The following is a 12,580-nucleotide window of genomic DNA, read 5'->3' as shown; positions in this document are numbered from 1 at the left end:
TTTAATTTTTCTAAAATTAGTGATAAAATGGCCAATTTCCGTCATAGAGGTATGCTCTGCTGAAGGAAAGCGAAGAGTTCTGACCTAGGCTTTCATTGTTTTGCCTATAAATCTATTGGATCTAATAGAAACCGCGGAGTCCCCATGTCTAAACCCAAAAGTGAATTTTTTTTTAAATTTTTCTAAAATAATCGAAATAATTGCCAATTTTCGTCATAGAGGTATGCTCTGCTGAGAGAAAACGAAGAGTTCTGGCCTAGACTTTAATTGTTTTGCCTATAGATCTATTTGATCTAATAGAAACCGCAGAGTTTCCGTGTCAAGACCCAAAAGTGATTTTGTTTTTAATTTTTCTAAAAATAGTGATAAAATTGCCAATTTTCGTCATAGAGGTATGCTCTGCTGAAAGAAAGCGAAGAGTTCTGGCCTAGGCTTTAATTGTATTGTCTAGAGATCTATTGGATCTAATAGAAACCGCGGAGTTCCCATGTCTGGACCCAAAAGTGATTTTTTTTTAAATTTTTCTATAATTAGTGATAAAATTGCCAATTTTCGTCATAGAGGTATGCTCTGCTGAAAGAAAGCGAAGAGTTCTGGCCTAGGCTTTAATTGTATTGTCTAGAGATCTATTGGATCTAATAGAAACCGCGGAGTTCCCATGTCTGGACCCAAAAGTGATTTTTTTTTAAATTTTTCTATAATTAGTGATAAAATTGCCAATTTTCCTCATAGAGGTATGCTCTGCTGAAAGAAAGCGAAGAGTTCTGGCCTAGGCTTTAATTGTATTGTCTAGAGATCTATTGGATCTAATAGAAACCGCGGAGTTCCCATGTCTGGACCCAAAAGTGATTTTTTTTTAAATTTTTCTATAATTAGTGATAAAATTGCCAATTTTCGTCATAGAGGTATGCTCTGCTGAGAGAAAAAGAAGAGTTCTGGCCTAGACTTTAATTGTTTTGTCTAGAGATCTATTGGATTATTCATCATTCATTTTGTATTTTATCCTGTTTTCTCTATTATGAGATACTCTAGTAAGCACGTCGAGTCGATATTTTAGTTTCTCTTGCATTCTGGCATTTTCTGGCATTTTGTCGGGATACCGCACTCGGTTGTACAGTGTAAATTGGTGTTTTAAGACTTTTCGAAACTAGGCTAGTTTGTGGTATTTTTGTGATTTCGGTCACAATGCCTAAACGATGTATGTTTGGTTGTTCACCTAGTGGTAAGTTATGCATTTACTATAATATAAAGTATAGAAGTTTAAACTAAGCGATAGAAATACCACGGAAAGTGGAGTTCCATATATTATCTGCTTGCAGGAGTCAGTCTTGTTAGCATACTTTACGAAATATGATTGCATGCAGACATAGGTAAGACAGCCTTTATGGCATATCTACTATTCAGATTATTATAATTGATTGCTAGATCTATATGCCTCTCCTAGCGATCCGCCACCCCAAAGGACTCATTTCGATGTGCAAAATTTCGGACTATTCTATGGATACGACCTGTATCACAAGTCACATAATCGATTCCAGAAACAAAAATAACTTGATCTTTCCGGGACCTTTCCTTGCCTAAAAGCGCTTAATTTATAGGGCTATTATATAATAAATTTACTGACAAAGTAACGAAAATACCTTGAAATAAATTTAAGATATACATCTTAAGCGAACTTGGTGTAATAAAGCAATGCACCCCTGTCTATCCCGTAAGCGATTACAGGCATAAGTGCTTATGTTTATGAATGTATTCTATAAATACATATTAACAGAACAGATTATTTAAATTACGAAATTGCGTTGTTTTATCCATCTCAGCAACAGCAGAAATATAATTTTATTTATTTCAGCCAGTACACAAAGCCACTATGAAACATATTATTTCATGATTTAATGTTAAATCTTAAAACTTTATCAACATATTGACATGCATATTTTATCTTATTTTTCAGATGCCAGCCTACATTCATTTCTAAACCCTAAAAGATTCCGTCGGCAATTGAATTCTTGGTGATTCTGGATTGACGAATGAAGAGATTTTCAAAAAGAAAAAAGTTTGTGATGTTCATTTAACCGACAGAGATCATAATAACCAATTAAATGCTTTAGCCATTCCATCTCTTCATATGAATGGTAAGGAGTTGGTTGGAGCATAGGATTCGTATAAGAAATTTGTTTTGTATAAGAAGTAGATCACTGCAAGGGCAATATTGCACAAACACATACATAACACTATTTTTATTAAAATAATTAATCGAGATATCTGACATCATTTCAGTTGCCTGTGGCTCAGCATCTACTTCTTCAGTAACCTCTCAACAGAATATTAAGCACAACATGAAAAGATCATCAAAAAAGACATTCAGAATATGCTGCTATAATGCTGCACTATGGTTATTGCAAGAAAAGATCTTCAAAAGGTTGGTGATATCATATTTTAGTCTTTATAGTGAGTTGGAACAGTTGAGTTCGATTAAGGAATAATGCGTTAAGTTAATCATAGAGTATGCTGGCTATATGCCTTCCAGCTAGTTGTGACTTCGACTTGCGAAAGGAAGGCTGGCACACAGAGTCGTGCCTTTCGAGAGTGCCAGTGAAGAGCTTTTTTCGCAGGCCGTAGCAACCTCCTTGTAGGAGGGTCATCATGTCTATTGTATGGGAGCCCCATTAAGTATTTATTTAGCCATCAGTAAATACTTATTTAAGGGGGGTCCCATACCATAGACATTATTGTTTTTGCTGTTTTTATAGATACAGAACCCTTTATTGTGCTTGACTTGCAATTGGCTGATTTTATTTAATTATATTTTTTGTTCGGAAAGAACGGCGCCGTCCAAATTGACAGTAAAAGAGGAAAAGCACTTACCAAAAAAAAAATTGTCACTTGAGAAGAGAAATCTACAGACTGCGAAAAAGTGGTCATTCATTTAAGGCGCGGCTTGCAAAAGCCGAAAAACTGGATGGCAACACTACTTTTCAAAAAGTAGTTAAAGGTATGACATCACAAGCCAAATTGTTTACCGCCATGCAGATGCAAACGGCGAAAAAACCAAAGGGGTCGTCGTTTTTGTTTGGAAGAAAAAGTATTGTCCTTGTCTTTGTATAAGAGGTCGGGACTCCTCTTTCTGTGTTATGCCTTGATGGCAAAATATTTTACATTGCCATCAGCAAAATGTCTAAAAAGATTAATTTCTGAAATAAAACTAAAGCCGGGCAACAATAAAGTAATTTATGAAAAATTGAAAGAAAGTTGCATGATTTGTCTCGCGAAGATAAACTGTGCACGTTCATCTTTGACGAGATGTAACTTACGCCTCAAGTGCATTACGATGCAGCAACCAACAAATTAAAAGAATTCACAACTCACGGCAAACAAGTATTTGCAAGCCATGCATTGGTTTTCATGGTGAAAGGCATTAAAAAAGGTACAAACAACCGGTCGCTTATTATTTCACCAGTAACCTGAACAAAAATGAATTGAAAGTAATAATACAGGAAGCTATCAAAAGTATGCAAGCAACTGGCTTGACCGTTTTATGTACTGTGTGTGACCAGAGCACAGTAAATGTGAGTGTCATTAATGAGCTTGTGGCCGATACAGGAGTAAATTATCTCAGAAAATGGCTCAACAGATGGCACCACGCGCGATATTTTATAACTTATTCTGCTTTTAGGAGTGGAGAAGAACAGACAACACCAAAAACGAGATAACTAATATTGGTCCAGCCGATTTGAAGTTATAAGTGGTGTAACTAACACGACCTTGTTTTATATATTTTATTACATGTATATAAAAATAACATTTAACCTTTTGAAAAAAAAAATTGTTAAATTGATTCTAAATTTACATTTACTACCAGTTCACACGTCGAGCGGGCAAGAAGAAGAATACATATTAGTGTAACTTTTTTAATTTTGTATGCTACAAAAATATTTATTTATTTACAACAATAATCAATCCACTGAAGTGTTGGATTTTGACTTACTCAAGAGTCTATGAGTAACTTTATTATAACAATAGCAGCGAATTACGTTTGGTGATGTTACGTTTTGATATGTTCAAATAAAACACTTTGTTTGAAGCTGTGTAACTACTGAGTTTTATGGTAAATATCAGTTTATAACTAAGATACCATTAGAGACAGTGGGGTTGCGACGCTGGATTAACAAAACCCTAACTTGACTTATTGGTGTGTTCGTAAACCTAAGTGACATTATCGGAAATGAGAATGTTAAATTACAATTTATGAGTGTGGTTAAAACAAAAGCGCTCATTTTGGCTTCAAGTATGGGATATATACATTTTGTTTACGCTTCTACAAGTAGAATGTTTATTAACTATTTGTAACTTAACTAAAGTTAGGTTACATAACTAGCGACAAAACATTTTAACAGTTTTTATATCTTTTATTCAATCATATTTCCAAAATTTAATTTCGGTAATTCATTTAAGTAACGTAATTAAAATGTATTACAAAAAAACCATGGCATTTATTACTTTGGAATTAATAAGTTAGTACATATGATGTTAGAACATAAATTATGATATTATTGACTCATAAATGTGTAATCATAATTTAGTTTAGTGTTATCATTATTATTAAGCTTTTATTGCTGACACCTAGTATTACATTGATAAACATTTGTCTTAGTTACATAACCTAACTTAATCTAATACATCAGATGTGCCGGTTTTGGTGATCAGTGTGTTCTGTGGCACATACGCATCGTCCAGTTGCTTCCATTATGTTTCGACTGTTAGCTCTTCCTGTTCAAGTTGTGCCTACTATTCTCTTATATATTACTTTATAACGTCTTCTGCCCTCCTTTCTTCAAATAGGAAAAGAGGATATTATCATAATGAAAACAAGATACAACTAAGTATTTACAAAACTCACAACCTACATAATATGTCCTCCTACCATAATAATAATCAACGTATGTAATTATTTACCTATAATACAAAATTAATAAATAGAAAATTAAAACAAACTTAAGATGTTTGGTTCCTGTAGTTAATATATATAACTATAATAATAACTGTAACCATATAGTTCAGCTCTTTGATGTTCAGAACTGCTATGTCATACCCAGCTTCCGATGAACCATACAAAGTAATGATTAATGTGCATTTCCGTTCATTTCAATATATTACTCATGTCCGACAGAGCGTTTACATCTATAATTATAATAACATTATCTCATGCCAAAGTTCAAGTTTTGTTAGTCTGGCGTCATTTAGTTTCTTCATCACGATGAATATATACGTGAAAATTTATTTAGTGCTATTTTTTCTTAGTTCGGTGAATTGTCGAAGCGCTCTGCAAAAGGAACTCACTGTTCTGTCCGTGGTAATAATTTACTTTTTAGTGACCTATTTATTTCACAAACAAAATTTTCGTTATTTTTATTAGTTTTATCGTTACGTAATTAATTTTGTGTCTATTTCACTGAATACTTGACGTTTCGTCCAACATATTGATGGTCTGTTTGATCCGTGGTAGCGGCTTAGCTGTCCATGTTTGGGTATTAATTTTAAATCCAACTCAATAATTAAAATTGAACACTGTTTCAGAAAGAGTTCTTGACAAATTATGGCTACCTCCCAGAGAGAATCAAAGGCATCGACTATACATACACAAAAAAGGCGATAGCAGATGGCGTGAGAAAGATGCAGGCATTTGCCGGACTGCCACAAACGGGAGAAATTGATCAAGAAACTGAAAAGGCTAGTTTATTATTATTTAAATTAAGCTTAACATTAACTAATATCGCACTTGTGATCAAAATGATATCCATTAATTTATTTATTTACGTACACCCAATATTAAAACGTATTGGGTTTGACATACGGGAGTCATACTTATCGTTTCTTAGCGAAATTTTTAACGTTCGTGTATTGTGTGTATAGAAAAAAATATCTATTAGAACACAGATAGGGTTCGAATTCGTTCCGGATTTCTCAACAATCGCGCTTTAAATCACTAACTTTCCAAAGTAATGTTACTATTGCATCCAAATATAAACAGCTTCAGGCTTTTCAAGGTCAGTTTAAACGTACTGACTCATCTAAATATGAAAATGATCAATTAAAACTCTATCTTACAGCTGTTCAAAACGAAACGATGTGGCGTAAAAGACATCGTCACTACATCCTCTAATCGAGACAAGAGATATATCGTTCAACAGGGCTGGGATAAGAAGACAATTACTTACAGGTAAACTCCAATTAATAATTTAATACATTACAAACACTTATACCCACAAAACTACTATCGGTGTTGACGTTGCTTAAAGTCCCTCGCACAGGGTCCCGTTTACGTAAAAAAATCATAAATTTCGAATGAGCATTTTGAACGAGTGCGAGAAAACAACATCGCAGGATATTTACAGGGTGGGCCACGGAGGCGTACGAATTGAAAAACGTTATAGCGTTGAAACGGCGAATGGGAGCGGAGGCGGCGGGGGATCTGTAACGACCTTGCGCCGAATTTCGAAGAATGATTTACTATTGCATCCCTATAAACTTCAACTAGTGCAAGATTTGAAGCCGAATGATCACAAATTTCGACGTGATTTCGTAAGAGCGTTTTCATTTAAATGGGCATGTAAATAAACAAAATACTCGTTATTGGGCCTCAGACAATCCACGTTTCAAACACAATTCGCAGGCATTCGCAGATAGTGACAGTTTGGCATTAGCAGATAGTGACTCAGCACACGGAATCATCGGACTCTTCTTCTTTGAAGACCAGCGAGGAAATTCTGTGACAGTAAATACTGAGCCATGTTACGTAATTTATTTATCCCGCAGCTGTCAGAATTTCACGGGTACAATAGTGCGACATGGTTTCAACAATATGGCGCCACATGTACATCAAACGAGAGTTTGGCAGTCGTAAAGGAGATGTTTGCTGGAAAACTCATTTCGCGCCGAGGTGACATTTCATGGCCACCTAGGAGTCTGGATTTCACCCCACCAGAATTTTTCCTGTGGGGATACATGAAAAGTAGACTCAACTTCAATAATCTGACCATAGTTTCCTAGCTGAAGGCCAATATCCGCGGAAAAATGGCAGCTATTCCGCGCAATTTGAAGTCAAGATTCGAATAGTGTTTGCAGCACGATGGTGCACATCTAGATAATTTTATTTTCAAAAAGTGAATTTCCCAAATGTAACTTTAATTTAAAAATAAATTTGTTTACTATTGGTTCTTTTTTTATAAATTTTTCAAAACCGCAAATCTCCGAGGCCACCCTGTATATATATAGATACATATTTAGTAAATCACATCACTCGTAAAGAAAATACTATGTTAATATTATGTATATATATATATATATATATATATTATGTATAATATATGTTAAATATAAATACTATGTAAATACTATGTAATGATATGAATCAATATTATATCTTATAGTTTATAATAAACAGTATTTTTAATGACTCTCGATTTCGATGTTTTTAGTGTTTTAAATGGAACAAGCACTCTCGAAAAATCTCGGGTGGAGACATTGATGGCTGCGGGTCTTGCAGTGTGGGCTCCGCATGGAGGTCTGACCTTTCTTAAACGCGATACCAAACCAGATATATTAGTTTCATTCGTCAACAAAGACCATGGCGATGGGTAAGTCTAAACAACTGTTTGTTCTGTAAACAATATTTGTTTTACTTTAGCTGACTGTAGGTTATTTAGAGCGTAAAATAGCGAACAGTTATTATTTTTAATTATTCGTATTGAAAAATTGAAGGTGTAAAAGATGATTTTCAGTTTCTTAAATAAAGTACCTCCTTTTGTAGTAAAAACATCTAAACCTAAAATTCTTTTATTTATTGTAATATAACTAAACCAGCTGAATTAGAGTTTTAATCTTGTATATTGAACTTTTGCAGGTTTCCGTTCGATGGTCCAGGCCGTGTAGTCGCCCACGCATTTCCACCTCCTCACGGCGCGATGCATTTTGATGATGACGAGCTGTGGGCTGACAATCCAGACGAGGAAGACGATGATGTGACAGACTTCTTCGCGGTCGCGGTGCACGAAATAGGCCACGCGTTAGGCCTATCACACTCGAATGTTAAGGCATCAGTGATGTACCCTTATTACCAAGTGCCAGTGGAGAAGTTGCACGAGGATGATATATCGGGCATGCAACAGTTGTATTGTGAGTATTGATTTATATGCCCCTAAACTCAGCCCTGTTAGGACAGTGTAAGTAGCGCGCTGTCACAGCTCCTGCTGATGCAATAGCCATTGTCACGAGTGCCTCAGTAGCAAAGGAAAGAACTGCTGTTCTTACACCCTAGCAAGCACCCTTACAGTGTAACTTCCAATAACAACAGCGATACCGATTCCGACATGTATGTTCGAAGTTCGATGTTATTGTGTCAATAACCGAAGCTCTGATGTCGCAACTTTGGTTTCATTAATGAGATCGGCTGACAATATCGTCAGCGAAAGTTACAGAGTAAGGGACTGTGAACACTCACAGGTGGCGATATTGCAACTGGTATAAAGGCAGCAGCAGTACCGAGTTCTGAGTCTAAATGTGGTATTAGATGTATCTTGCTTACTATAATACTTTACTGAACATTAAACGACGATTATTTAAATGATCCTTATCCTTGGAATTGATTTGCTCCAGTTCAGACAATTTGTATGACTCAAAATATGGCGATTAAAAAGAGTGGCGGAGAGATTCTTGCCAGTTCTTCTTGCCCGCTCTACGCCCCTTGACTTGTGAACTGATAGTTAATATAAATTTAGAATCAATTTAACATCTTTTCTATTGACGTTCGTAAGTAAGCTTTGTTACCTATATGAATAAAGTTATTTTGAGTTTAAGTAAACTCTGTAACGGTATACTACCTTAATATAATGGAAATACTTATCAAGTTTTCATATTTACACTATGACCTACGACTTTGTATATGTAGAATGAGAAGTTTTAATTTTATATAAGTATGCCATTAAATAAATTTATTGAAGTGTAACTTCTTTATCGGATACGCGTCACATTTTTCCGTTACGCGTCACATTTTTCGGTAACGCGCCATCTTTTTCTTGTCACTACCACCGTTGATTCGAAGCCATTAATAACAAAAATACATAATAACGATAACAATGATAGTAATCATTCTAATATAATGAATTAAATTCTGTAATAATCTTAGTAGTAATAAGGTAAAATGAAAAAATGGTATTATTTGTATTCATGTCTATGATAATAAACGCCTTTTGTTAAACTTTATCTAATTTAACTTTATTTAACCAATTTCTGTAAAGTTGCATACAGTAGATCATTTTTCAAAAAATAAAGTCATAAAGAAGTAGGTAATAGACATTGCTCAAATTTTCACATTCTTTTAATTTTTACCTTTATAATACTGAAGTGTATATTTAAATATTTAATATATTTAACTATATTCACTGGCTTCTTGCTTGCAATGTGGTGTTTTCTAGTATTACATTTTGTCGGTTGAATCAATTTAAACTAATTAAAACTCTCCACAATTATAGCTTCAGTAACAAATGATAACTCTAAAGAAGATTCGGAGGAGACAACAGAGGCAGTGGCCTCCCGCTCGTCTCTTGTGCCTCGCTTCACAAAAGCTGATATAGATGAAGATGACATTCCTGATCTCTGCTTCACATATTATGACACGATACAGGTCATACAGGGAAAGATTTTTGTGTTCGAAGAAGAGGTTGGTACACATTACAAGCTGGTTGTCTAGAAATACAATGTTTACAGTAATATCACATGTCCAACTTCTCGTTGAACGAATCTAAATGTCAGAAACTTACATACATGATTTTGTATGATTATTTTTAATACATCAAATAAATAACTATACAAATTTACAAAATATTTATAAGTTCAACGTAAGTTGTACCTGAGAAAAATTCATCAAAGCACCGTTAATGTTTAAACGCATGACGAAATCATATACTTGCGCACTAAATATAGAATAAAAATGAGTTCATTTTAAGTATGCACTACAATTTGTAAGATTTGGGAAATCTTTTAAGTAAAAAGTACTGTGTCAGGGTTCCCAGCTCTCATTACAAAGTTAATATATTTTTATTATTAGAATTTGTTTAAAACTGTTTACAACCAATTCTCCTTTTAATTTCTAACAGCATACGCGATACATAACACTCATGAGTGCATGACTGAGTGTAATATGTATGAATGTGTAACTTGTACGTTGTACAGATATTAGGTTAACATTGACATGGAATATGTTTCAGTGGGTGTGGGTGTTGACGGAAAGAAAGCAGATAGAAGAAGGATACCCGAAAAAGTTCCACGACGTGTTTATCGGACTACCAAAATATATTAATGTTATTAAAACGATTTACGAGAAACGAAATGGACATATAGTTATATTTTGGAGTAAGTATTTCTCATCACTATCATCCGTTATAGGCCGTACATATGTATTTATTAAAAGAATATACTTCGATTCCATGAATTCGATATTTTTGGGTTAGTTTGACAACAATTATACCTTAAGTTAATATTATGACATTATGTTAATATTCTTACTACGATGTTAAGTGACACTATTAATGCCAGAGGACTCGCGATTGCGTTGCTAGCATTTTAAGATTTTATTTTGATTTCATTTGAACTCGCTATATGACTTGGACACTTAAGCCACTAGGCCAACAGTCCTCTTTATTCTATCTATGTTGTTCTAGGCCGACATTACTGGGAATTCAGCTCTCGATTTCGTTTAATAAAACGCGGGAGGATCACAGAATACTCTGTCCCACCACAAGTATCGGAGCTGACGACAGTCTTCATATCTAACTATAATAATAAGACCTACCTATTTGAAGAAGAGAGATTCTGGCGATACAATGAGGATACAAAAAAGATGGATAGAGGTTACCCAAAGATGATGTCTGCCTGGAGAAAAGTCCCTGCTCCAGTTAATGCAGCTATTGTATGGAAAGGAGGTAATATAATATAATCTTCTTAACATAATTTATAACTTTAAATATATATGATTCAAGTGAAAGAGTGTAGTGACCATGTATTTTATTACCGTCTTTAAAACTATGCATACAAACAAAATCCGTTTCGTTCATATTTTAAAATGATCAACCTTCTCTTGTCCAACTCCAAATAATTATTACATATTACGACAAATCGAACCCACGTACCTACAACCCTGCTTAACAGGTGGGTAACAAATGCCTTGCTATGTTACAAAAGGGATAGTTTACAGTTATAAAATTCTCTTTATTTTGATATTTAATTTTCCTGTGTTTAAATAATATACGTTATTTATTCTCCTCGCCGTGGTTTCAGATACGTTTTTCTTCCAAGGACCACGTTTCTGGCGATTTGATAACACATTAATTCAAGCACACGAGTACTATCCATTACCGACAGCGCAAATATGGTTCCCTTGCGAAGCGACGCCAGAAATGGGAAGGTACCTTACTAATGATGAACCATAAAATTCTCTGGCGTTATACTTCAAGAGATACATAGCTAAGTGACAGGTTTTACAAATGTATGTGATAGTTACTCATAAGAGAAGTTTGAATGAGCGAATGCGGTTGTAAAGAGTTTGGGGCAACAACCCGGATTAATATATGTTGAAATGTGTTTTTATTTAATTAGCTTAAATCTGTTAATTTTCAATGAAAATTTGGAGCAGCGCTCGGTGCATGTGTTTGGAACTAAACTAAAGATGCTATAACTATATAACGATGTATATAAGTATCGAGCACTGCTAATACCTTAAGAGTCCGCCTGTCAACCGTGAGTTCGTGCGTTCGAATCACACTTGTGCATCTTTATACTTTTCTGCCTGTGTGTACTATTAACAGTCGTACCGTGAAGGGAAACATCAGGAAGCTGGCATGCCTTAAGTCAGGTACAGAGCTGATGACTACGTAACTTACATAAAATAAAATATAACGAAACACATACTATATATAAAGTTCCGCCATTGCAGGCACATATCATGTCAATTTCCTTAAGGCAACAGTTTCATGCCATACCTTGATTCGCTGGGAATCGACACCTCCACCTTAGGTAATATAGAATTGAATCTCGATTGAGAAATAATTGGTAAATGAAAAATTAAGATCGATTGATTACGTATATATTCAAATTTTTATTTCTGTTATAATCATTTAAGTAGTCATTGGTACATAATCATCTTCTGAATTGGAAAAATGGAGGATTCTATGTATTTGAATTATTGTGGTAATCAAAATTTAGAAGGGTAAGTTTCTCATTTCTTTTATAATCATTCTTTAAGTAGTACATAAACCAGGTACATAATTTAATCATTATCTGTATTAAACATGTTAAGAATTTGTCTATGCATTTGAATTATTTTCACAATCAAAATTTAGAAGGGGAAGGTTATGGTGCAGAAACACTTTTCTGCATCTTTAGGAAGTAGTTAATTCTTTTTTTCTCGTAGACCATCTCAGCTTCAGAAAAAAGGCGCTATGAATAAACACTACTTCCTGGCGCGGACAAATATTTTTCTGCAATCTTAATCAAACACGGAAATTCAAATTTCCTTGGTTGCCAC

At 34.4% G+C, this 12,580-nt stretch overlaps 1 protein-coding gene across 1 annotated transcript; it reads left to right on the top strand.

Moving 5' to 3' along the window:
• The first annotated feature begins 5,162 nt into the window (after positions 1-5,162).
• Positions 5,163-12,358, top strand: LOC123708810 (matrix metalloproteinase-25-like). Its single transcript, XM_045659716.1, has 9 exons — positions 5,163-5,353; positions 5,578-5,730; positions 6,111-6,220; positions 7,479-7,637; positions 7,904-8,175; positions 9,531-9,718; positions 10,266-10,410; positions 10,719-10,979; positions 11,335-12,358. Exons 1-9 carry the CDS (start codon positions 5,258-5,260, stop codon positions 11,484-11,486), a joined length of 1,536 nt encoding a protein of 511 aa, XP_045515672.1. The 5' UTR covers positions 5,163-5,257; the 3' UTR covers positions 11,487-12,358.
• Positions 12,359-12,580: the final 222 nt, after the last annotated feature.

This window comes from Pieris brassicae, chromosome 4, assembly GCF_905147105.1.
Source record: "Pieris brassicae chromosome 4, ilPieBrab1.1, whole genome shotgun sequence".
NCBI lineage: Eukaryota > Metazoa > Arthropoda > Insecta > Lepidoptera > Pieridae > Pieris > Pieris brassicae.
The sequence above is the reverse complement of the archived record's forward strand: the minus strand, read 5'-3'. Positions and strand labels throughout refer to the sequence as shown.

Coding starts and splice junctions, on each gene's coding strand:
- LOC123708810 (XM_045659716.1), top strand. CDS start 5,258: ATGAATATATACGTGAAAATTTATTTAGTGCTATTTTTTCTTAGTTCG. Junction 5,731..6,110: donor TTGATCAAGAAACTGAAAAG/GCTAGTTTATTA, acceptor TCTATCTTACAG/CTGTTCAAAACGAAACGATG. Junction 9,719..10,265: donor TTTTTGTGTTCGAAGAAGAG/GTTGGTACACAT, acceptor AATATGTTTCAG/TGGGTGTGGGTGTTGACGGA.